We start from the raw sequence: 26,738 nt of genomic DNA, 5'->3' as shown, positions 1-26,738 counted from the left end.
ATGGAAACTGGAGGCAATTCATTAGCATCTGGACCAGATGGATCAAAAGAGAAAAGTGAATTACTTTTATGATCCAGAAGTTGGAAATTACTATTATGGACAAGGTCACCCTATGAAGCCACACAGAATTCGCATGACACACGCGCTTTTAGCTCACTACGGTTTACTACAAAACATGCATGTAGTAAAGCCTGTTCCCGCTCGGGACAAAGATCTATGCAGGTTTCATGCTGATGATTATGTTTCCTTTTTAAGGGGCATCACTCCAGAAACACAGCAAGATCAGTTGAGACAGTTGAAACGGTTTAATGTTGGTGAAGACTGCCCTGTGTTTGATGGTCTGTACTCGTTTTGTCAGACGTATGCAGGCGGTTTGGTTGGTGGTGCAGTTAAGTTGAACCATGACTATTGTGATATTGCTATAAATTGGGCTGGTGGGCTGCATCATGCTAAGAAATGTGAAGCGTCTGGTTTCTGTTATGTTAATGATATCGTGTTGTCAATTCTTGAGCTTCTGAAAGTGCACCAGGTTTGTTAATCGTTATAATTACAACTTTAATATACATACATACATTTTGAAGGGGCATACTTGTATTTATAACTCTAGGCGTTACAAAATTTAAATTTAGAAGTATTTTACTTTTTAGCACGTTATCACTGAAATACGACTCGTTGCTGACTTGGATATATGTTTATTTGATGCAGCGTGTGCTATTTGTTGATATTGACATCCATCACGGTGACGGAGTGGAGGAAGCGTTTTACACAACCGATCGTGTAATGACCGTGTCGTTTCACAAATTTGGAGATTATTTCCCTGGTACAGGGGATATACGAGACATTGGATACTCGAAAGGAAAATATTATTCCCTAAATGTCCCTCTTGATGATGGGATTGACGATGAAAGTTATCAGTCATTATTTAAGCCAATAATTGGTAAAGTTATGGAAGTGTATAGACCTGGTGCGGTTGTGTTACAATGTGGTGCGGATTCTTTATCGGGAGATAGATTAGGCTGTTTTAATCTATCAATTAAAGGTCATGCTGAATGTGTGAGATATATGAGATCTTTTAACGTGCCCTTGTTGTTGCTCGGTGGTGGAGGCTATACGATTCGAAATGTTGCTCGATGCTGGTGCTACGAGGTGATTGTTAATTTTGGTTTTAAGTAATTGTGATTATTAGATAATCAGTTGTAATAGACTAATAATGGATTGTTTGTTTAATTGTGCAGACTGGAGTTGCACTTGGAGTTGAGTTAGAAGATAAAATGCCTCAACATGAGTATTATGAGTATTTCGGTCCTGATTATACGCTTCATGTGGCTCCAAGTAATATGGAAAATAAGAACTCGCGTCAGCTATTGGATGAAATAAGATCAAAGCTTCTTGATAATCTTTCTAAGCTTCAACATGCTCCAAGTGTGCAATTCCAAGAACGCCCTCCCGATACAGAATTCCCTGAGACGAAATGGGCATTGGGCACTGATAAATTATTATTTTTTCTGTCATGAGAAACTAACATTAGTGAATTTATTATTATTCAGGCGGATGAAGATCAGGAAGACGATGATCGACGATCAGATGATTCCGATGATGAAAACGAGGGGTAGTCTCTTCTTTCCAAATTCAAAAAGAAAAAAAGTTTTATACATTTTTTCATTTTAATTTTTTATTATATTCTTCTTTTTTTTTTTTTTTTTTTTTGTATTTTCTGCTTTATACATGTCTTACCTTCATTTATTTGTGTTTTTAAATGTTTTGCAGTAAGTCGTTTGTTGGGCGTGTGAAAAGGGAACTTCATGATACCGAGTCTAAGGACATGGTAATGGTATGCACACTTATTGTGAACCTTTTGAGTAGGCCTGTAAACTAACTGAACGAACACGAACAAGGGTATGTTCATCTTCGTTCATTTAAGTTTACACGAACACTTAATCGAACAAATATTTGGTGTTCATGTTTGTTTGTTTAAAAAATGAACATGTTCGCGTTCGTTTATTTGAAATCTAAACGAACAGTTCATGAACATAATTGAACAAAGATAAACAAACATAATTGAACGTACTTAAAGGAACACAAACAAACTTAAATGGACACACTTAAATGAACACAAAGAAACATAAACCAACATAAATGAACATATATGAACAAACATAAACGAACATGAATAAACGAGCATATACGAGCGTTCACGAACATAAATGAACAAACGAAACGTGTGTTCATGTTCGTTCGTTTAAGTAAACGAACACAAACTTTTTGTTCAATCTTTGTTCGTTTATTAAATAAACGAACTTCCCGCCGAACGGTTCACGGACAGTTCGCTGAATGTTTGCTTCGTTTACAGGCCTAATTTTAAGTGTATTCTACAAACAGTTTATCATTTAAAACGAACATCCAAACCTGGATATCATTTCATGCTGACGTTTCTTCGTGTGTGTGTGTGTGTGTTCAGGATGATATAAAAGAAAGTGAACATGCTAGTGCTAGAGAGATGGATGTATCATTTGCTGAAATATCTCTGAAGGTGAAAACCTACTTTCATATAAATAACAATAACAATAATACAATAATTAGTTAACATTTATAAGTTTTTTAAACCATGTGTACATGTGTTATGTCAGGGTTCAAATTCGGGTTCAGTAACAGCAGCAGATGTGAAGACTGAACAAGGGAACTCAACCAAGCCAGATCCGCCTATCTCCGATATGAATCTATAATGTATCTCTTCGTATCATAATCTTCACCTTGTTTATTGTGTCAGTTATGCCTTTTACTTCAGTTTCGTTAAAACTTATGTATGTATGGCTTTGTTTGTAAGTTATACAGTTTGGATACAAGAATCAGAAGACTAAACATAGAGTGGTTAATGTATGGGAAATGTAATGAGTTTATGTTTATTGACATTACATTATCTTATATGTTGTTTTGGTTTCTTCATATTTTTTTGATCCCAAACTATTAAAACAAAATTTCCATAGCTTGAAATTTAAACTTCTTTCAAAGATCAAGACTCAAAACCAATGTTAGTAACTTTGGTAACAAAAAAAAAAAAAAGAAAATCATAAAAGATTTGATGACCCCCTTTTGATACTTTGTCTAATTGACTCTTGTAAATTGGTAGGTTCCATTGGAATATATTCCAACTCTTGGGGGTCTAAAGGGGTGTTATGTTATAAAACTTTTTTTCACATCACATTAAAACTGTTTATGTGACATCAAGTAATTAAAATGAACTTCATTTAGACTTAATCAGTGGATATTGTTGTATACTTGTATCTACTCCTATCTATGGTTTGATCATCAAAAGTAAGTTTAAACAGAACAATAATCTATTAGACAAAATGTCAATAACCATATGAACATGTTTGTAAGGGTGATCAACATGAGTCCACCAACATGAACCGAATCTCTTTTTGTAACAAGTCGTTATCGCATGCTACACGTTCTACTAGGATTAACGTAGTCGGACGCTTCTTCAAGTAGCAATGCAATGAGAAGATTGGGGTAGTTTAAAAAAAAATCGGACCCAGCGGGGTGTCGGGCCGTCGACCACCCCGCCCCCCTCTAGGGTCGGACCTGGTTATCACATCACCTTTATTAACCGGAAAAGACCATTCCTAACTCCTTTTAATCTTACATTACAACCTCCCTTTTGCACATCTCAACGAATAAAATTCATACACTCGCCACCTGTCTAATGAATTCATTACTCCTTCCATTAAAGCCACCTTTTTCTCGTTGGTGCTTCTACTTTCGCTCAAATTCCAACCCTACCCATTATATTCTCTATCTAACTTGTGTCTTTCATTACAGCTGTCAAACAGCTTCTCTCGAACGCCTCACTAAAAGAAACCGTAAGCTAACACCTTTTATTATATATATACACACATATTCAATTATAATAATAGTAATAATAATTAATGAAATAAACATCTTGAAAGTCTTTTAAATGGACTTCCTTCCATCAAGCAAAAAAACATTGGAGAAGAAGAGAACACGTCGACAAGTCGTATGTTCAAACAAACGACCAACACGTAAATCTTCACACAACCAATCACAACTAATATTGTGATCCCGCTAAAGCCACCTAGCCACCAAATTTCGAATTCATAGAAATAGAATCTTCATCACACCCTTACAATAATAATAATAATAATCAAGATTCCATCTTCCAATTGCTTCATTTCTATTCAGTTTTACCCCATTCCGGACTTCTAATTAGTCACCAATCAGCCACCATTAGCCGCCGATTTCATGGCTACACGTGTAATTAGTCCCGGTCTCAATTGGGTCAGTCTCGGAATTGATCGCCGTCGGGTCGATTTCCCAAACCCGAATCCGGTTACCTCACAAACCCTAATTCAATTCCATCAATTGAGCTTCAATTTGCCGTCAATTGGATACTCGCCTTCAAGATTCACTATCCGTAACACTTCCGATAACAAAACCAAACCCAAACCCGGTTCTAAACCCACTTCAAAACCCAAACTCGGCTCAAAACCCGGTTCAAAACCCCAATTGAAAACCTTTATTGGTTCAAGAAACAGGGGGACTCAGACGGTGAGCGAAAACGAGTACTCGGGTTGTAAGCCGATTGACGTAAGGAGTTTGTCGCAGACGGGTGACCCGTTGGGCCGGAAAGATTTGGGAAAGTGTGTGGTGAAGTGGATAACACAAGGGATGAAAGCGATGGCGAATGAGTTTGTGGCTGCGGAACTGCAGGGTGAGTTTGCTGAGTTTCGGCAGCGGATGGGGCCCGGGTTGACGTTTGTGATCCAGGCGCAGCCGTATTTGAGTGCGGTACCGATGCCTTCCGGGTTGGAATCGGTGTGCCTGAAGGCGTGCACGCATTACCCGACTTTGTTTGATCATTTTCAGAGGGAGTTGAGAGATGTGCTAAAGGAGATTCAGGGGAAAGGGTTGGTGAAAGATTGGACGAAAACGGAGTCGTGGAAGCTGTTTAAAGAGCTTGCGAAATCGGGTGAGTTGGGTTTGTTTTTAGTACGTGTGTTGGCTTTTTATTAATCCTAACTATTATGTTTCGGTCGCTGACGAAAACGGTCCCATCTTTTAATGTATTTGTTCCCAATGGTATGTGACCAACAGAATGCTAACGCCGTTAGTTGCAGTTTCCCAGAATAACGTTTTTGGCCGTTGGTTTGTGTTTAATGTTGTGTGAAGTTTGTTTAGATGGTGTTTTGATGTTTGGTTCGAAAGATATTGGATAGTCTTGAGTTGTGACAGCCACGCGCAAACGCGCCTAGTCAGCTAGATTAGATTTTTACTAGTTGTTTAAGAATATCGATTTTCACTTTATCGGTACGAATATAGTTATGAATCGTTAATTTTTCACATCATTATCGCTTTTTACATTTATCTTTTGTGATCAACTTATTTTTTTAATTAAATCGAATTGTTTACAAAATTTATAGAACTTATTATAAAAAGACAAGTACTTTGTTAGTAAAATAGTTTGTGCAAGTTGAAGTATAGTATGAAAGTAATAAAAATCGTGTAAAAAGTTAACTATATAATTTTTTTTAATAGTTAAAACTATTTTTTTAACCATTTAGTACATTTAAAATGATTTATAGTTTAAACTAATTGTGATGTACAATGTGTTAAAGCACATGGTGTACAAGTCTTGAATGCACTTGAAGAGGGTTAAAACTAAAAACCGGTTAAATGGTCTTTTTTGTTTATTCGGACCCCAAATCTCACAACGGGCTTCGCCCAATCTTGATTATTTTAGTTACTGAAAAGATGAAATGACTAAACTACCCTCATGTGCAAGGTACATGACTGGATTTAATAGAAAAGTCTAACGACAGTGAAAAGGACGTAAACTTATAAAAGATGCTTTCCGTTATTTCCTTAGTTTAAGGACAAAACGTATATTTTGCTATATATATTTGTTCTTTTTACTTTTTACTTAATGGCTTTGTGATTATGTAACCCGTGATTATGTAACCTGTTATGTACTAAATATACAGCATGATTTAAATTTTCAGCTCAGCACAGAGCCATTGCAAGAAAAGTCACACCTCAAAAAACCGTGCATGGTGTTTTGGGCATGGAGCTAGAGAAAGTGAAGGCGATTCAAGGCAGAATCGACGATTTTGCAGAACGTATGGCGAACTTACTTCGTGTTGAACGGGACTCTGAGCTCGAATTCACTCAACAAGAACTTGATGCAGCCCCAACTGCAGCCAGTTCTGATCCAAACAAACCAGTTGAGTTTCTTGTTAGCCACGGTCAAGCAGAACAAGAGTTATGTGACACCATTTGCAACTTGTTTGCTGTCAGTACGTATACAGGATTAGGTGGCATGCATTTGGTGTTGTTTAAGGTTGAGGGGAATCATAGGCTGCCACCAACAACGTTGTCGCCTGGTGACATGGTTTGTGTGAGGACGTGTGATAGTCGAGGTGCAGCGGGTGCAATATCGGGTATGCAAGGTTTTATTAATAATTTGGGAGAAGATGGATGCAGTATTACTGTGGCTCTTGAATCCCGACACGGTGATTCCACTTTTTCTAAGTTGTTTGGTAAAAGTATTCGGATTGATCGGATTCATGGATTGGCTGATACAGTTACATATGAGGTAAATTTTATTTTTTTTTTAATTTATAGTGTGTGTTTTTTAAATGGATATTCATACTTGGATCAACAAGTTTTCATATTTTTGGTTTTTGAGCACATAAAGATTCTTTGTATTTGAAATCTTAAACTTGTTTATTTTTAATGGACCTTCATTTTCCAAGATTCTTAAATGAGTCGATTTGAGTTGTGTTTTATATGAAAATTATTAAATTTTTTATAAAATATATCTAAAATTGGAGCGGGTTGGAATTTTGAATATTATTTGTAATGCATAAAACCTTCTAAATTGTTTTATTGATATTTAAATGTATCAGTGCGATAATATTGTTTTTGTAATCACAGTCTTCACAGATTCATAGCTAATGCACTATTTGTTTTTTTTAAATGAAAAAGGAAAAAAAAACTTGCTTGTTGGTCAAACTCGACCTGGCTTGGCCCGTTTGACCCGCATTCATTTCTGCACTTGTCTAGCTTAATAATTTTATGGGATTGTTTGAAGTATCAGTAAAACTAAATTATTTAAATGTGGAAACTTGAGTTGGTTAGAGTTTATTATCAAATATATTCATATCATTTACATGATACTAAACATAGCTTAATATATGTTTTACTTTATTTTATTTATTTCAGCGTAATTGTGAAGCCCTGATGATGCTTCAGAAAAAAGGTCTGCACAAAAACAACCCTTCAATTTCCGTTGTAGCAACGCTGTTCGGTGACAAAGATGATATTAAATGGTTAGAAAACAACTCTTTCACCGACTGGAGTGAGTCACAACTTCCTGAAACCAAATTCACGCAAAACTTTGACCCGTCTCAAAAACGGGCCGTCTCGTTAGGCTTGAACAAAAAACGACCCGTTTTGATCATTCAAGGCCCACCGGGAACCGGAAAAACCGGGCTTTTGAAGGAAATAATAACCCGAGCCGTTGAACAAGGTGAACGCGTGCTAGTAACCGCTCCCACAAACGCTGCAGTGGATAACATGGTTGAAAAGTTATCAGATGTTGGGATTAATATCGTAAGGTTTGGGAATCCCGCGCGTATTTCACCGGTCGTTGTTTCGAAGTCGTTGGTTGAGATTGTGAACGTGAAACTCGCGAGTTTTAGGTCCGAACTCGAGAGAAAGCGGTCGGATTTAAGGAAGGATTTGAGACAGTGTTTGAAAGATGATTCGTTGGCGGCTGGAATCCGACAACTTTTGAAGCAAACGGGAAAACAGTTAAAGAAAAAGGAAAAAGAAACGGTTAAGGAAATATTAACTAATGCTCAAGTTATGTTGACCACTAATACGGGTGCAGCTGACCCGATTATCAGGCGTTTGAATGCTTTTGATCTTGTGGTTATTGATGAAGCGGGTCAAGCTATCGAACCGTCTTGCTGGATTCCAATCTTGTTGGGAAGAAGGTGTATTCTTGCGGGTGATCAGTGCCAGCTGGCGCCTGTTATTCTGTCTAGGAAAGCTTTGGAAGGTGGTCTTGGAGTGTCTTTACTGGAAAAGGCTATAAGTTTACATGATGGGATTCTTGCAACTAAATTAACGACTCAATACCGAATGAATGATGCGATTTCTAGTTGGGCTTCGAAGGAGATGTATGGTGGGTTGTTGAAATCTTCGGAGTCGGTTTCTTCTCATCTTCTTGTTGATTCCCCCTTTGTACAGGTATGTGTATGGTTAAAGATGGTAAAATGGGCTGTTGGGCAATGGGTCAAAATGGTCCAAACGGGTCGAGTCACGGGCCTTAATGGGTTTGGGCCAAAATGTTCTAAATGGGTCGAGTAACGGGTCTTAAGGGTTTGGGTCAAAATGGTCTAAATGGGTCAAGTAACGCCGTAACGGATCATAATGGGTTTGGGTCAAAACGGGCCAGTTGGGTAACGGGTCAAAATGGGTTGGGTCAAAGTGGTCCAAAGGGTCGAGTTACAATCAGACACTTTTCCCAAAAAAAATTGCTTGTTTTTTTAAATCAGCATGTCTAATATGATTACATAATTATATTATTTCAATAATAATATTTTTTTTATTACTGATGCTCAAAATATTTCAATAATAATCTGATGATTTCAAGAAAATGATATAGTCAAGATTATTGTTTTTTTGTAGTCATTATTATTGAATATTATTTCTGCATTACTGCAGCCCACATGGATAACACAATGCCCGTTGCTATTACTCGACACAAGGAAACCATACGGTAGTTTATCACCTGGTTGTGAGGAGCAGTTAGACCTAGCTGGCACGGGCTCGTTTTACAACGAAGGAGAAGCGGATATTGTTGTTCAACATGTTCTGTCGTTGATATATGCAGGTATGTATTCTTGGTTTTATTTAAAAAAATGCTATTTAATGTTGAATAATAATAATAATAATAACAATAATAATAATAATAACAATAATAATAATATATTTGGGATATTATATACAGGTGTAAGTCCAGCAGCGATCGCGGTCCAATCTCCATACGTCGCGCAAGTGCAGTTGTTAAGGGATAGTCTAGATGAAATCCCATTGGCTAGAGGAGTTGAAATTGCAACTATTGATAGCTTTCAAGGCAGAGAAGCAGATGCAGTCATCATATCTATGGTAATTAAAAAAAAAATTTAATTAATTAATTTAAGTTTATTTACTATAGGGTTGGTTTCCTTTAAGAACTCCAAAAAATTTAAGAACTTTAAGAACTCTTAAAAGCCAATGATTTTTTTTAAATTTTCATGTGTTAACATTATTTAGGAGTAGTTTTATCATACTTAATATAAATTTGTGATTACATATATGAATCACAATTTTACATATGTGTAAATAAACAAATTAGATATATATGCAATAACCAGTGTAAAAACTTATTTTCATAATTTTAATCGTAAATATGAATATAAAAAGTGATAAAACTACACTCGAATAATATCAATATATAAATTAAAAAAAAATAGTTGGTTGTTAAGAGTTTTTAAAGTTCTTAAATTATTTAAGAGTTCTTAAATGAAACTCATCCATTTACTATATAATGTACTTTCTTCGTCTTCCAAATTATTCATAGTTACCACTTTTTTCATTCCAAGGTTCGATCAAACACTTTGGGAGCTGTCGGGTTTCTGGGAGACAGTAGACGAATGAATGTTGCCATAACGAGGGCCCGGAAACACGTGGCAGTTGTATGTGACAGCTCGACAATATGCCACAACACGTTTCTAGCAAGGCTGCTGCGCCACATCAGATACTTTGGTCGAGTGAAACATGCTGAACCTGGTGGTTTTGGCGGGTCGGGCCTAGGCATGAACCCTATGTTGCCTTCAATAAATTAAAAAAAAAGACTCGAATTCTTCCAATACTCCGATGTACATTCTTCTTTCGGGAGATTGGTTTGTCTTGTATACGATTATTTATATTTCATAGCTGTAAATAAGAAACATAGATTTTTTCAAGTTTTAAGGTATAAGCAATCATTGAATTATAAGTATATTATTAATTGATTTTAATCCTATATTTTTGCTTGCTATAGGCTATGAATATTATACATCCGGGTCGGTATGACTAGTGGAGCGATATGATGACCAGTTTGTTATTCAGTCTGGTTCTGAAAATATTGATCGTGTTTTTTTTTAAGTTATCACACAAAAAGATTTATAACTTTTTTTATCTGAACCCGTTTAGACTAAACCAAAACTTATGAGTTTCGTGTTAAGTTTGTGTATATCATGAGACCCATAAATTTGTTCTCCTTTAGTCCTTTGTTCATGATTGATATTCTCGTATTGGTTTATACTCTTTTGTTTTCTCTCTCGTCTACTTCTTTCATTTGTTTTTTAGTGTTGTTATTGAACACACACCTTGTGAATAGTTTAAGAACATTAAAACTTATTAGCAAAATAACATTATGTATAATTAGTGGTTTACAAATCATTATGTGTGTTTAAGATAATATTAGATAATCTATTTAGAAGATATATTGTAAATCAATTATAATAGTTTTGAATATTAATATTGAAAAACAGAATGTTGGATAAGATGTACAATGTATCTTTACAATTAATTCTTACAGTATATATAGACAGAATTACAAAATTTGTCTTTTAAAAAAAGTCAAATTATGGTTCGTGTCCTTTTTTTAGTTTTCTGGCGGTATCCTTTAAACATTTTTTTCCTACACGTTATGTCATTTACGCTAACTGGGTTATAAAAACTCAGTTAAATACCCTCACATGAGGTGCATGTGAGGGTAGTTTTGTCCTTTCGTCTGTACCTGCAACAAAACCCCTCTTTTGAATCTCCATAAATCAAATCTCATCATCTGTACCGGACCTCCATCTTACTCCGTCGGCAATGCTACCGGAATCCACAAACAAACCACCACCACAATAAACCACCACAATGTCACCACCAACCAAACACCCACTTGACCTGAAACACCGAACCCTTGTCTGTCTGAACAAACTCTGTGACCGCGACACCCACTCCGCCGCCGCCACCGAGCTCGAGTCCATCGCCAAAACCCTAACCCACGACCCAGAGACCGTCGTCCGTACTGCCTGCCTCTCCGCCACCGGTTCCATCGCCACCCACGTCACCACTCACCTCTCACAAACCCTAAACTCTAACTGCAATCTCTCCACCACCACTTCGCAGATCTGAAAAATCGAAATCGCAGACTGGACGGGTTTCCGGCCACCATTACGGCAGCAGCTACGGCCACCATTACGACAGTCGGTTTTCCGGCCACCATCGCCATCGCCGGAATCACCATCGATCCCTAGACTCACCATCGCCGTCACAGTCGCCGATATGAGGGTTTCCGGCCACCATTACGGCAGCTTCTACTTCCCTAGAATCACCATCGCCGTCACAGTCGGTTTTTCGACCACCATTACGGCAGCAGCTACGGCGGCTCCGGCGAGGCTGTGGGCGGTAGATTGGTTGGTGAGATTGATGATGGCAAGGTTGTGATTCCGGTGGTGGTGGTGGTGAGTCCGGCGGGGGTGTTTAGGGTGGATTCTGTGATGGGTAATTGGTTGGTGAGATTGATGATGGTGATTGAAGAAGATGTGGTTATGTTATTGTTATTATTATTATTAATAATATGAGTATATGAATTTGTTTTGAAAAGACAAAAATGCCCTCACATGCGTCTCACAAAAAAGGACAGGAAATTGGATCCATCCCTGGAGGCATAGGCATAGACGAAGAAAGCAGAAACATAGGGGTAGATGAAAGCAGGGATTGAATGAGGGATGAATCTTCTGAACTGCTTGAGAGCTGGAAGATTGGGATATCCCGACTTCCAATTCGGAACCGGTAGGCTTTCGACTCAATCTAATAGCCTACCTACCGGGCGCCAATACAATAAAAGATAAAGTTTGCGCATGGGCTCATTATCTGATGCAGAAACCGATGCGAGAGGGAGAATCAATATGGGAGAAGCGAGGATTGAGAGCTTTCAAGAACCAGTGGAAAGGAAAGACTTGTTCCCTGCATTCCTTTCTTTCCAAAGAGAGTCATTAGTGCTAGGGCATATTTAACTGAGTTTTTCTAACTCAGTTAGCGTAAAGAACATAACGTGTAGGAAAAAAATGTTTAAAGGATACCGTTTGCAAGGAAACTAAAAAAAGGACACGAACCGTAATTTGAATTTTTTTAAAGGACAAAATTTATAATTCTGTCATATATATATTCAAAACAATTTTTTTTTAAAAAAAAAACATGATTCATATATTAAACAAAAGGATATCAATCTACCATTACAATAGAGAGGTGGGTAAGCGGGCAACAAGTTGCGCCACCACTCTCTTTTGAGTGACAACCGCAATCCTACTGAAACAAAGTGATAGTTCTTTGACGTCTATAAGTTACTGTACACAACCCATTAAACTCTTTTAAAAAAATGCAATTATCTTGAAACTAAATTATACTTAAAAAAAAATCGAGTCATACTAAAATTTCCTATCAAAACAACCACACCAAAAAAGCATTAGAACACACCACCTAAATAAAATAAAAGCCATTCAAAGTTTACTTTATTGAAAGTAATTAGAACAACAATCATAATCATAACCAATAGTAATAGTTTACTGTTTTTATCTAATTAGATAGGTTCAATATGACAATATGCTATAATATGTCGTCTTATTTCATGTAACGTTATAATATGCTATGATATGTCATCTTATGTTATATTGTATTGTCATATTATATCATATATATATACACTATTTAATAAATAAAGCTTTCTAAATGTCACATTTTGTCACTATGTTGATCCTTACAAAATATTTTCCCTCCTCTCTATCTCATATTAAGTGCATTTCTTTTTTTAATATTTTATTTTCAGTTTTTAATAATTTCATCCTTATTTAAAAGTATTAATGTCATCATAAATATGTTAATTTGTTTAATATAAATATATTGCATTAGTTATTAATTAGATTTTTATAAGTAACCTATACTAAACGGGTTGGTTTTTTAACCGGTTAAAGTATCAAACATTGTTCATGTCAAAACAGTTTAAGATTATAATGAGTTTTGTTTCATGAGTTGGTTTAAAAAAAATAGTCATTTACAACTAAGTTTTGATATATAAAATAAAAAAGAAATAATCTACTATTTATGAATTTTCTAACAACTTTTTATTTTCAAATTGCGTAATGTGTAATATTTTTATCGTATAATATATCTTTATATATGTGATATATTTTTTTGTATTTCATATTATATTATTATTTAAAAAAATTTACTTGTTAGAATTCTAACTCGTGTGCTACACGGGTAACTAACCTATATATATATATATATATATATATATATATATATATATATATATATTTGACTATTTGTATTACATATTATATATTACACATCTAAAAGCATTAATTGAAACATACCATTACATACTTAATAACATATGAAAATTTAGACGCGTGTATAAATTATGATAATTTTTCATGTATTATCAAATTCTAATAAGAATATTTACTAAAGATTAAATGTCTAGCATCAAAGTAAGAAAATTCAAATAAATAAAAACCAAAAGGTAGTTTGTGTAAAAATTTGTTGATGGTCTATAAGCCTAGTAACGTTTAGTGTTTATTCTCATCAACTTGACGTGTTTCGAGTCCCATAAACTGACAATAGATTAATTTTTGTAGTAGATTTTAGGACGGTGTGTGTTCACCGCTTAAAAAATTTATGTAAAAACTTGTAATGACATTACTATGGATTTAGTGAATGAATTATAATTATATTGATAATCACCTTAGGTTGGTAAAATGAAATTGACAACTCAAATAAAACTCATATACTTATTTGTCTAAAAAATAAAGGAACCTAGAGTGCGCGCACTAAAAGTCATTCAACCCAAACAGACTCATTTTAACAAGGTATAATAAAATTGTAAATGGGTTAGCGGGTCAAACACACATATTACATAAGTTTAAATGTCTTGTGATTTTGATTGACAAGTCATCAAGTCTATTTTAATACATATACATGTTTATCAAACGGGTTACACATATAAAGAAAATACATTTAAGTTTTTTTCTAATTATTTTTTAAATAAATTAGTTGACAGCATAAAATCTAATAATTTTCAAGTTTAAGTCATATTACTCCTGTGGGTGCCATTCCATCGAAGTGGTCATTTAACATGGAAAATGATGGATGACCCGGGATTTGGTATGGGCTCGAGTCTTGATTCCGCCCGATTTTACTGTTTGTTTCCAGCTTTGGCTGGTTAACTTGACTATCGTGCTTTCAGGCGGGTTGGGGCTGTCGGGTTTTACCGGGAACACCCAAGCCAAACTCGAATGCCAGCTTGGGCCCGGTTAAGACAATATAGTCTGGTCTAAGTGAGATGACGGGGCTCCTAGAAGTCATGATATCCCTTAACTGAGAAAGTCACGGTTTGAAAAAAAAAGTCATATCACTCCTAGTTACAAATTACAATAATTCCTTTATGGCCAATTTCATACAACTTTCTAAACACTTTTAACACCTATAACAAGCATTTACAACTTCACATACTAAGGCTGAGGGGTGTGGAGCGCTAGAGGGGGCGCGTGAGCCCATCCGCTCGCGCCCCGGCACCGAGGCGCGAGAGGGGCGCGAGAGGGGCGCGAGCGCGGAAAAAGAGGCAGGCGCAAGGCCAGTAGCGGCTGGGAATGGGCGTAAAGGTGTCTTGGGTTGCGTAAATAGAGCCGTTGGGCTCTTTGTTTATTAAAAAAAAAAAATTTTTTTCTCTATAAAACCAATATCACATACCACCCAAAACCAATATCACATACCAATATCACATACCATCAACCCATTTTAACCATATCAAACACAACTTCAATCTCCAAACTCATATATAATATCCCAAAACCAATTTTTTTTTAAAAAATAATGTCGTCGTACTCGTCTGATTCCGACTCCTCCGAAGAGGATGATTTGCTTCTTCATGTAGGGGGGGTTTTGACCGCAACCGTGGTCAATCTCTTGCAAAATCAAGCCCATCAACCCCGACTCCCGAGGGTTAGAGCACCACCTCGTGATCGTGATCGATCGGGTGCTAACGATACTTTGATGAGGCATTATTTTAGCCCTCAACCGGTATACGCGGAGTCGGATTTTCGAACTCGTTTTCGAATGAGCAGGCAATTGTTCACGCGTATAGCGAGTGATTTAGAGGCACGGTATCCCTTTTTTCAACAAAGGGAGGATGCTAGGGGTCTTCCCGGTTTTACCCCTCTTCAAAAATGCACGGCTGCTATCCGTCAATTAGCGTACGGCATCTCGTCGGACGCTTTGGATGAGTATTTACAGATGTCGAAAAGGGTTGCACGTGAATCCCTTCATTTTTTCTGCCAAGGTAAAAAACATTAATTTTACTTTTTATTAAATATTTATTACATTTTGTAATATATATTGTACGTAGGAGTCATATCGACTTACGCTCGGAGATATCTGCGTAAACCTACAACGTATGACATCCAACGCATATATGAGGTGCACGCAGAAAAACATGGTTTTCCTGGGATGCTAGGTAGCATCGATTGTACGCATGTTGGATGGGCTATGTGTCCAACGGCCTGGCGAGGTCAGTTCCACCGTGGTGATCATGAAGGGCCGACCCTCATACTTGAGGCGGCGGTGTCACAGGATCTTTGGTTTTGGCATGCTTTTTTTGGTGTTGCTGGGTCAAATAACGACCTTAATGTTATCGATCAGTCACATTTGATCAACGACCTTATCGACGGGGTTGAACCACCTCAATCTTTTCTTGCAAATGAAGAACTCTTCAAGTACGAGTACTATCTGGTCGATGGTATTTACAACGAATGGGCTGTGTTAGTTCAAGCTTTTACAGATCCAATCGCCGACAAACGGAAGTATTTTACGAAGAAGCAAGAGTCTGCTAGAAAAGATATTGAAAGAGCTTTTGGAGCTATAAAAAAACAATATTATGTTCTGGCGAACCCGATACGTTATTGGACTCGGGAGAGGATAATGGACGTCGTCTACACGTGTCTTATCCTACACAACATGACGTTAGAAGACGAGGGCAAAGCTATATGCCAAAACTACCAAGGTGACATTCCGCCACAACCGTCCACAATCAGTGATCAACAAAAACTTCATAACATAGCAAATATCAAGAGCCGTGAGATACACGGGGATCTTCGACATGAGTTGGTTGAACATTTGTGGGCGAGGCGACCAGATGATCTTGTATTAGATTAGTTTTATTATTAAATATTATTGTTTGTTTAATTTTTAGTATGTTTTTTTTTATTATGAATTTTCAAAAAAATGTGTGTTTTTTTAAATAATTTTTGAGTTTTTTTAATAATACGTTTTTTTAATACATTTATAAAAAAATAAAAAAAAAAACCGCTCGCGCCCCCTCTCTCGCCCCTCCACACCATGTCCCGGGGCGCGAGCACCACTACCAACACCCATCTTATCAAGTTTCTCTCTCTGCCACACGTCACAATATTATTGGCTGGAGCCCCCACTCGCGCCCCCCACACCCCTCAGCCTAAATTAACTAAAATAAAATCATAATATACACTTAACAATCAATCCAAATATAAATAATATATTTTTATTTAACAAAAATACCACAATGACACATCATGGCAACACAACCATAATTAAATTAGGACATGATTTACCAAAATGTGACAACTAATAATTTGGGATTAAATTGGCTAAAAATTAGATCCCAAAACAAGATAAACCCTAATTTTAACATAACACTCCAAGCATTCTTCTTCTAATGACCTTATCGTCAAACATATATATATACACACACATATACACACAGATGAATTAGACGTGACTCATTCATCCAACAATTCGAAGAATCTTGATTGAACAATTGTTTCAATCTTGATCAAGAAACCCAATTCCTACACATTTTATTTCAATCTTTTCTTGATTTTTATCATCACCCATCTCATAAAGCTGTTGAATTTAGGATCTTTATTGAATACCCAGATCATATTATCCATCAATTGTGTCAAATTGTTGGTAAAGTTTCAATCTTGAAGTGATTTGGTGGTAAATTTAGGATCTTTATTGAATATTCAGATCATATTTTGTGTTATTGTTGGATAAAGTTTCAATCTTGAAGTGATTTGGTGGAAAATTTAGGGTCTTTATTGAATACCCAGATCATATTATCCATCAATTGTTATTATTGTTGGATAAAGTTTCAATCTTGAAGTGATTTGGTGGATCTTGAATTTGTGGGGTTTTAGTTATGATAATGGGATTGAAGTCTTTAGGGGAATTAGTTGAATTTGGTTAGTTGAATTTTGGGATGGAAGAGGTCAAGGTTATGGTGGCAGCTGATGAGAGGTTGACATCTGCTTCAGCTTCGATTCCGTGGAGTCCGAAACAGCTTGTTTTTCGTCCGTATGCTTCGATTGTTAATGGGGAATCGAGGAAGCAGAACTTGGGTGTTTTTGTTAAAAGACCTGTGAGTGTTTTTGACCTATCAAAATATGTTCTTTTTATATAGTTTAGTTTGATCATGCATTTATATGATATGTTCTGCTTGAATGGGTTGCTTAGTTGAATTTATCGGGATAAAGTTAATGTTTTTAGTAGTAACAAGAGGTTTAACCTTTAAAGTTTCAGTGTTTTTTCAACCTTAGTGAAAATTTTTGTGGTACTTGCGCGTTTGCACACGTGTTAGCTCGTTCCATATGATGACATGGCGCCACATAAGCTGTTACACAGCTGGAAAGTTAGGTCAACATATGTAAGTGGTAATGTAGGTTGCAGGGTAAGTAATGAAAATGACTTATAGCATTGAGAGTTTAAATCAAAATTAACTTGGATAATAATTAGTGACATTTTCCCTGTTCTGAATTAAAAGCGTGCTTGTTTTTATTATATTTTGCAGTTGGTGTCAAGATTAACCAAGTTTCAATTTTGGGTGTTTTTGTTAAAAGACCTGTGAGTGATTTTCACCGATCAAAATACGTTCTTTTTATACAATTTGATCATATGATATGCTATACTTGAATGCTTGTTTAATCGGAGTTATTGAGAATATATTTTAGATTAAAGTTAGTGCTTTTAGTAGTTATCTGGATTATTAACATATGCAAGTGATAATGTAGGTTGCAGGGTAGTTAGTCGAAATGACTTAACATTGACAGTATGAAGCAAAATTGAAACTTGGTTAATATTTAGTGACATCATCCTTGTTCTTAATTAAAAGCATGTGCATTTCGTTATATTTTGCAGTTGGTATCAAGATTAACCAAGGGTTTAGTTGAGACATACCGGCAATGCAATCCAGAGTTTAATTATTCAGACGAGTTAAACCCTAAACGGTTTTTAACAAGCCCGTCTGCTGGAGTACTCAATGATGGGTTTGATAATGAAAATTCAGACTTTATTTTGAGTGTTAACTGTCCCCTTATTAATTCCGAAACTCAGAGAAGGTTAATGTTTTCACTTTATTTTTCTAGTTTGATTGAATATTTAAATATGTATAATCACATTTTTTTTTGTTCATTTTTCTGATTATTTTCAGATATATTGTAAAAGATATGCTCGGGCAGGGGACATTCGGGCAGGTTGCTAAATGTTGGGTTGCGGAGCTTGGTCGTTTTGTTGCGGTTAAAGTTATTAAAAATCAACCTGCTTATTATCAACAGGCCTTGGTTGAAGTTTCAATATTGACCACAGTAAGTAAATATTTAGTTTTTAGCTAGGGTTTTGAATTTAATATGAATTAATAAGTATTACTGTATTAGTTGTTTATTTATGTTGCCTACTTTTCATGTAATTGCCAGTTAAACAAAAAGTTTGATCCGGACGATAAAAATCACATTGTTCGAATTTATGATTACTTTGTATATCAACGGCATTTGTGCATAGCTTTTGAAATGCTTGAATCGAATTTGTAAGTTTTCGTTTGTTGTACATAAATCATTTTCTATCAGATTTATATTAGGGTTTTAAATTTTTATGAGTTTTTTGTTTTGTTTGTGATTTTACATCAGGTATGAGCTTTTAAGGCTAAATCGGTTTCGTGGATTATCATTGAGCATTGTGCAGCTATTCTCAAAGCAGGTTATTTTAAAAAAACAAAATACTTTAAATTTATCATTTTTTTGTGTGATTATTATTTGTTTCTTGTTTTATTATTTATATATTCTGTACTAGATTTTATATGGATTAGCTCTGATGAAGGATGCAGCTATTATCCATTGTGATCTTAAACCCGAAAACATCCTTTTATGCACAGGGTAAGCCCCTTTTTCCGGAAACGGGTCGGGTTGAAGCGGGTCAAAACAGCCCATGTCGGGTCAGGTTAGGTTAACCTGCAAACACTTTTTGTCAAAAAAAATAATAAAAAAAATAATCAAGTAAATAATGCATCAGTTGTGATCACAAAGACACTGTTCAATCAGGTCAGCCCGTTTGACCCGTTCTTTTAGCCAAGTTGTTTAGTTTGACCTGTTTAAGATAGCACACAACCCCATCGACCCATTGATAAGTAAATGGGTCGAAATTTCCACCATAATTTTTCTGTTATTGCTGTTTATTATTTAGTTCCAAAACCAAAGATGAGCCACCAGGAGTCAAAATCATTGACTTTGGATCTGCATGCATGGAAGATCACACCGTTTATTCGTATATTCAGAGTCGATATTACAGATCACCTGAAGTTGTCCTTGGCTATCAGTATCCTTCAATTCTAATTCCGCTGTTATATTATTATTATTATTATTTTGTTAGACCTTAACCACCGTTAGGTATACAACTGCAATCGATATGTGGTCATTTGGATGCATAGTTGCTGAACTGTTTCTCGGCCTGCCGCTTTTTCCAGGGGCTTCAGAATTTGATCTTCTAAAAAGAATGATAAAAATAATCGGGTACATATTATATTCCTCATTATAACTCTTGAATTTAAAAGATTTATGCTTTTAGCTAATGCTTCAAGTTTTTTTTTATTATTATTATTTAGGCAACAACCGCCTGATTATGTGTTGAAAGAGGCCAAAAACACTAGCAAATACTTTAAGTGTGTCGGGAATGTAAACCATGAAGATGGTAGTCAAGCTTCTTCCTCTGGAAGAAGTATTTATCAAGCTTTAAGCGAAGAAGAATACGAAGCCGTAAGTGCTCGTTTTTCATTTGTGGTCATTTTTTCATGTAATTATTGTTTTAATCTTCTTATTTTGTTTTTAGAGAGAGATGAAGAAACCGGCAATAGGAAAAGAGTACTTCAGTCACATGAATCTTGAAGGAATTGTGAAAAAGTATCCTTACAGGAAAGATTTGAAAGAAGAAGTTATTATTAGAGGTTACTAGCTCTATATATATTCATAAATTATTAAACTTTTTTTCTCCCGAAATTTTAAACATAATATATAATGACAAAAATGTTACAGAAAGTCAATTGCGACTGTCACTGATCGATTTCTTGAAGGGACTTGTGGAGTTCGATCCAGCTAAGCGGTGGTCACCTTTGCAGGTTTTTAGTGATATTAATATTATGTTTTCATATAGAATTTGTTCATTATGACAATATTAATACAGTTTTAAATGCTGATATTATGGTGCAGGCTTCTAAGCATCCTTTTGTTACCGGTGAACCTTTTACTTGTCCTTATAAACCTGCTCCCGAGACTCCTCGTGTGGTAAGTAGTACTTATTAATTTTTGAAAGTAAATGATTCAACTTTTTTAATCCTTCTAAATTTACCCCCCCCCCCTCTTTTTCCTCGTAGCCCGTTTTGCATAATGTCAAGGTTGATCATCATCCAGCCGAAGGTCATTGGTTCGCTGCAGGTCTCTCGCCTAATGTGAGTAATATCTGGTTCTTAAGTTAAACCTCATATACGGGGCGTTTTAGTTAAACTGATTATCTGAAGGTCATTGTTATTCTATGTAGATTTTAGGCGGGAATCGGGTTGCAATGTACAACTCACATATTCAACTAATGCCTTATCCGCACGGGGGTAATTTCGGAAGTTTAGGTAGTCATGGCAGTTACAATGACAACACTGGACTAGGAAGTAGTTATGGCAGTTATGGAGACAACAGTAACATGCTTGCATATTATTCACCGGTGGGCCCGTCTGCAATGAACCATTTTGCGCAAAACAACCCGGTTCTCGGAACCAGTCCCAATGCTAGACGAAGAATCATGCAAATGCCTCACGGAAACGGGTTTGCGTTCAGTCCAGCTGGCAATTTCGCACCCATGTCACTCGGTACAAGCCCGTCACAGTTCACTCCGCCTTATAGCCAGGTGCCAGCTGGATCTCCCGGACATTATGGCCCGAGTTCGCCTGCTAGAGGGGGGAATCCTCACGGGTCGCCCCTTGGAAAAGGTAATCAGATGAATAGAAGAAAAGGGTGGGGGTATTCTGGTAATTTACCAACTCAAGAAAGTGCGCCTTCGGCGCATTGGCAAGGGCAGTTTCCAGATGTTAATTCACCGAATTTAAACGTTGGAAGCTGGAAACAACAGCAGTGGAATAGTGGAAACGTTGGGGCCCATGGTGGGGCCCCCGGGTCGTATTCAGGTAAACCGTTATTGCATCCGAAAAGCGTTAGTCATGACAAGCCCGAGGCTAGTAGCTCGTTGCCTGATCCCGGGGACTGGGATCCTAATTATAGGTAATGATTAATGTTATTAATATTTATTATTATTACTTTCTGAAAAAAAAATCATTTTTTTTATTTTTTATTTTTTTTTCAGTGATGAACTGCTTCTGCAAGATGATGGTTCGGAATTAAGCAACATGACAATGGAATTTAATAAGGGTATGCGAATTAGTCAACCGTTTGCTCCTGCAGAATCTTTTGCTGTAGTCGACCGATTCAATCAAATGCCAAACTCAAATATGTCATCACAAAGGTTTGTGCCACGTCATCATATTTTAATGGGGCAAAAAAATTACATTTTTCTTACATACAAATTTAGGGGTGTCAGCTGTCGGTTGAAGGTTGCAGGTTGGCGGGTTGAGTTGTTCAACCCGAGCACGGCTCATATTTTTACTCATGTCAAAAAATCAACCTAACTCGTTGAAGAAACACTAAATGACCCCGGCAGATTAAGGATAATCTGGGGGTTAAGTAGATGTTTCCCACGAGGGTTAGGTCCGGCAAAGATGATTATTCTTCTTGACCTGCAAAACAGACACCGTGAGCTCGTCACTGAGAAGGGGGGGGTTCCTCTTGTGACCACCCTCCGGCGTGAGAATCAGACTAGATTGCTCTGAATATAAATGTATATAGAGAGAAATAGCTAGAGAGAAGAGAAGATAATGATACCGTTCCAAGGTGTTGGAGTATTTATAGCCGAATGCAGGTTTCCAAGCAGGTACGGCCAGCTGTATAATATTCCTTTTCCACCAATTACGGGCTATGTACGTGCCACGATGGGAGTTGGTGGGTAGGCAGCGGCTGATAGTGACATGGCCGGCTGTATACTATTCATTTTCCACCAACTACGGGCTATGTACGTGCCATGATGGGAGTTGGTGGGTAGGCAGCGGCTGATAGTGACGTTTTGTACTAGAGCGTGCTCCTCCTCGTACTATTTTCGGTAAGCTGTCACCCTGTGATTGGTTCATGGGCTGCTTTGGTCAGATCTTGTCTATTTTGTCCATACCTTGGCATGTATAGTACAAAAGATCTTCCAGAAGCGTACGGACTGGCACTTTTGGGCGGGAATATTCCCGCCTTGCTCATTCCTTCAGGTGACATTGCTGAAGTATGAGTTAGTGCCTTACGCGTGTAGCCTTACCGTTAGTGCGGGTAGCCTTCCTTCTTGGCTTGTACCCATAGCTGCGGGAACAGGCAGGGTACTATACCAAGGGAGGCTTTCCTGCGGGAACAGCTGGCTTACTGCGTGTAAGGTCTTCTCTCTAGCATGGTGGGTTCTGCGGGGCCAGTTAGTCTTTGCGCAGACGTACCTCTTCAAGGTGTGTCTTGCGGGTCCAACTGGGCTTTGCGGGGACCTACCTCTTCACTCGTGCACGCTTCAAATCGTGTGATCCTGTCACGACCCGTTAACCCATTTGTCCAAATGTCTCAAAAAGGGTTGGCAAGGATAACCAAGTTGTAAATGTATTAATCGAGTTGGTGGGTTGTAAAAGAACTTGGTGGGGTCATAAATGAGTTAGTGGACATGTTTAAAACATGACCCGTTTTATAAACGGGTGAAAATAATTTACATATTTTGATGTAATAGACCCCATTTTTTACTAAATATATTTTTTTTATTCAATTTAATTAGTGTTTAAATTCTTGCATTGCAGGCCGAACGGGCCTATGCAAGCCTTCACACATGCAGAATCATCCCCTATGATGAATATGAGTCCGTCCCATTTAACGCCTCATTTCTCGCAATTTCCACCTAGCCGGTTGGGTCAACAGCCTGTTCAACGGTTCAGTCACGGGCGGTCAATGGGTGCGGGTGGTCGTGGTGGCGAATGGAATCATCATGGCAAGGTCCAGGCCCCACTTTCTACTTACAGTTCAGCGGGTCAACATTCACCTGGAAGCAGCAACAATGCACCGTGGGGTATGTTAAACCAAGCTTTTCCTTGTTTCTTATATTGACTCGTTCTTGGTTGGGTATCGGGTCAAACATAGATGCTTTTCGATACATGTTGAAATGGGTCTGGTTTGGTTTTTGGTTTGTAAAATATTAGTGTCTCAAATATGATTACAAAAATTGCCTTATCTTGATATTAACCGAATAGAACTATTTACGACGTTTTATGCATTAAAAATAAACTTTGTGTGACTCGCATCTCATTTGACTTTTTTATAATATTTTTGGCTAAGTTCTTTGATTTTACCCGTTTGGCGAGTTATATTAAATATATAGTAAATTGCAGTTTTTGCCCCCCTTTAACTGTAGTAAGTACAAAAAACGTCTTCGAAGTTCATATGCTGTCACACTCTCTCCCTTTCCGCTTACCGTGTTAAAAATTCGATAATTTTTACTAAAATTACTCTTTTGCCCTTAAAAATAAAGGACTATTTTTGCTTTTTTTTTTTTTCCGGAAAGCGGGTTGGGTTGATTTGTTACATCTTTATTACATACTTTTCTAAACTAATATACTTTTTGACTCGTTTCTTTAAAGATTACAACATTACCTAAATCGAGCTAATTATAAGTAAATGAGTCAAAAATGTCTGATGTAACGTTTTTATTATTTTTTGTAGGGCGTAGGGGCAACCATCCGATTGCGGCCAACATCCTACCGTCTTCTCATGGTGGAAATGAGTATGGAAGGATTGCATGATGGTTGAAATTTGAAATTATATATATAGAAAATATGGAGTGTAAGGAAGGAAGGAATGTCGTGATGATGATAATTGGTAGTTGGAAGTATTATTATTATGATGACTTGTGGATGTGCATTGATAGTGATTCTTTTTAAAAACTTATGAATATGGCTTCCTTCTATTTATTTTCTTCATTTGTTGCTATTGTTATTTTTTCTTTTGTGGAAAAAGGTTTGATTTATGTATGCAAATTGCAAAATGTCAATGACCACTTTGCTTGTAATAGCAATTTGTATCTATCTTGGATCATACTTATGTGTATGATATTATGTTTTCGTGTTTGGGTTAGCCTGTTTTGTTAAACGGGTTGTATTTGTGTTTACTGTTTAACCATTTGTTGTTTATTTGTTTTAGATTTAACAATTTAATTACTACCAGTCAACTCGTTTGACTTGTTTAGATAAATGGTTAAATGTGTTGTGTTATGTAATTTTAAGTGTGCGCTAGCAAAAATATGGGTCGTGTTTGGATTACATGATTCAATCCGTCGACACGATTGATAATGGATTAGATAGGGGTGTATATTGCACATGTTGGTTGTGTTTTTTGAATGTTATTGTGATGATTATGTTTGAAGTTTTGTTTAATCCAGTTTGATGATTATGCATTCTTGACATACTTGGGCCTATTGGGCCTAAGGTCCGCTAAGTAGATTCCCACTTGGCCATTTTGAGCCTAAAGTCTAGGGCTGTTCACGAGTCGAACCAAGCGAAGGCTTGCTCGTTGCTTGACTCGTTTACAACTGAACCGAACCGAGCGGCTGAAATTTGAATCGAGCGAAAACTAAAATGAGTCAAAATCGAATCGAGCATTTCGAGCATTAATTATTTCTTTTGTACTCTAAAACTTTCAATAAGAAACAAGTTTGAAGGATGTATATAATACATTATGTAAACAAATAGTAGTTTTTAAACAAACGTGTAATATGTTGTAGATTTTTAGGATAAAGAAGTTTAAAGTGAGATATAATAAACATGTAAACAAACTTCTAGTATTCTGAAACCTTGAATCGAACTAATGAAACTATTAAATTGACGGAATAAGAAAAACTTAAAAGCGTTTAAAAATTGTATACTCATATTTTATATGTGTTGTCTATGTATTTGTATATTTGTTCGTATATAATTATATATAAAATAAATTTAAAATATTCGAGCCGAACCGAACCAAACCGAGCATACATTTGCTCGTTGCTTGGATCACTTACCCAAACCGAGCAGAGCGGCTCGTTTACAATCGAACGAAAAAACAAGTAAACATTTCCAAACGAGCTGCGAGCGGTTTGAGCGAAAAAAATGAGCCTGAAGCCCAACAACACATATTTTGTCATTTTGGGTTTTCGTAATAACCATAATTCTATAAATAGTCTGTTTTAAACCAATATATTATACACATTATGGGCATAGTGGGGCCATACAGGGCTCAACAGCCACTTAATTGCTATTTTGGGCCTAAGCCCATTATGTGTGCGCCCAATAGGCTAATATGACTTGTGTGTTTAATGACTTGGTAATATTTGTGTCAACATCATAAAATTGTCCATAAATTGATATATGTCATACGAGTTAATTATCAGCTTTCATTTAAATAAAGTTTTATTTATTTATAAACTTTGGTGAATACAAACTCAACACCAAGGGATGGTGCTTATGGACTTAAAAGTACCTACTTGAGACTTGGTCAATGAGGACCTAAGTCGAGAACGATTAAACCAAACCCGTATGTATACATTTACGTGATCTTAATACATTATTATTTTAAATTTAAATAATTACAACTTACTGATTGTTACTGTGCCAAGACAAGTTCCATACTCATTACTCAACCCCCCACCTCCTTCACTTTTACTTGTTTTTGGTGATTCATGCTCACTGGCTCACTGTCGTTTACTAAATTGAACGAACCTTAAAATCATGATGTTTGAATATACTTACATGAGTAACACTACTTGATGAGGGAAGTTGTCACCGTTCTAAAACTAGTTATAATTTGGGAAATATCGGCTTAGACTTGGGATTTACTCTAACCCAAGGGTTTCGAATCCAAACATGGCCAATACTGATATAAAGTGTATCTAGGGTAACCATTCGATACTAGATAACTGTTACGAGAGGGATTTAACTTGATCATAAGCCTTCTAGTATAATTTCCCTACATTAGTTACAACAATATTTACATATTGTACCCATAAGTTTTGTTTAGTTACAAAATGGTACTCACACATCTATTTACATATGGTATCCTATAACTTTCATTTAGTTAGACAATATGATACAGTGATACACCACAACTTTTATTCAGTTATAAAATTAACCCCGTTAC

The 26,738-nt window shown here is 36.5% G+C and overlaps 2 protein-coding genes and 1 pseudogene across 3 annotated transcripts; all 3 read left to right on the top strand.

Moving 5' to 3' along the window:
• LOC143628607 (histone deacetylase 19-like) lies at positions 1–2,909 on the top strand (annotated as a pseudogene). Its single transcript, XR_013152777.1, has 7 exons — positions 1–529; positions 706–1,146; positions 1,236–1,466; positions 1,548–1,609; positions 1,768–1,831; positions 2,459–2,530; positions 2,628–2,909. The product of XR_013152777.1 is annotated as a histone deacetylase 19-like (transcript).
• Positions 2,910–4,007: 1,098 nt separating this feature from the next.
• On the top strand, positions 4,008–10,084 carry LOC143628597 (DNA polymerase alpha-associated DNA helicase A-like). Its single transcript, XM_077098148.1, has 6 exons — positions 4,008–4,987; positions 6,018–6,610; positions 7,240–8,271; positions 8,749–8,917; positions 9,035–9,192; positions 9,669–10,084. The coding sequence occupies exons 1-6, from the start codon at positions 4,261–4,263 to the stop codon at positions 9,909–9,911; spliced, it is 2,922 nt and encodes a 973-aa protein (XP_076954263.1). The 5' UTR covers positions 4,008–4,260; the 3' UTR covers positions 9,912–10,084.
• Positions 10,085–16,758: 6,674 nt separating this feature from the next.
• On the top strand, positions 16,759–24,444 carry LOC143628588 (dual specificity protein kinase YAK1 homolog). Its single transcript, XM_077098140.1, has 18 exons — positions 16,759–17,097; positions 17,253–17,560; positions 18,337–18,536; positions 18,629–18,782; positions 18,891–19,000; positions 19,101–19,170; positions 19,264–19,346; positions 19,654–19,785; positions 19,857–19,979; positions 20,072–20,222; positions 20,296–20,410; positions 20,499–20,581; positions 20,673–20,747; positions 20,837–20,911; positions 21,001–21,731; positions 21,814–21,972; positions 23,378–23,643; positions 24,294–24,444. The coding sequence occupies exons 2-18, from the start codon at positions 17,402–17,404 to the stop codon at positions 24,371–24,373; spliced, it is 2,766 nt and encodes a 921-aa protein (XP_076954255.1). The 5' UTR covers positions 16,759–17,097; positions 17,253–17,401; the 3' UTR covers positions 24,374–24,444.
• Positions 24,445–26,738: the final 2,294 nt, after the last annotated feature.

The sequence above is a fragment of the Bidens hawaiensis genome, unplaced genomic scaffold, assembly GCF_021521415.1.
Source record: "Bidens hawaiensis isolate Kalapana, Puna unplaced genomic scaffold, B.hawaiensis_p1.1 tig00000458_1, whole genome shotgun sequence".
NCBI classification, from domain to species: Eukaryota; Viridiplantae; Streptophyta; class Magnoliopsida; order Asterales; family Asteraceae; genus Bidens; species Bidens hawaiensis.
The sequence above is the reverse complement of the archived record's forward strand: the minus strand, read 5'-3'. Positions and strand labels throughout refer to the sequence as shown.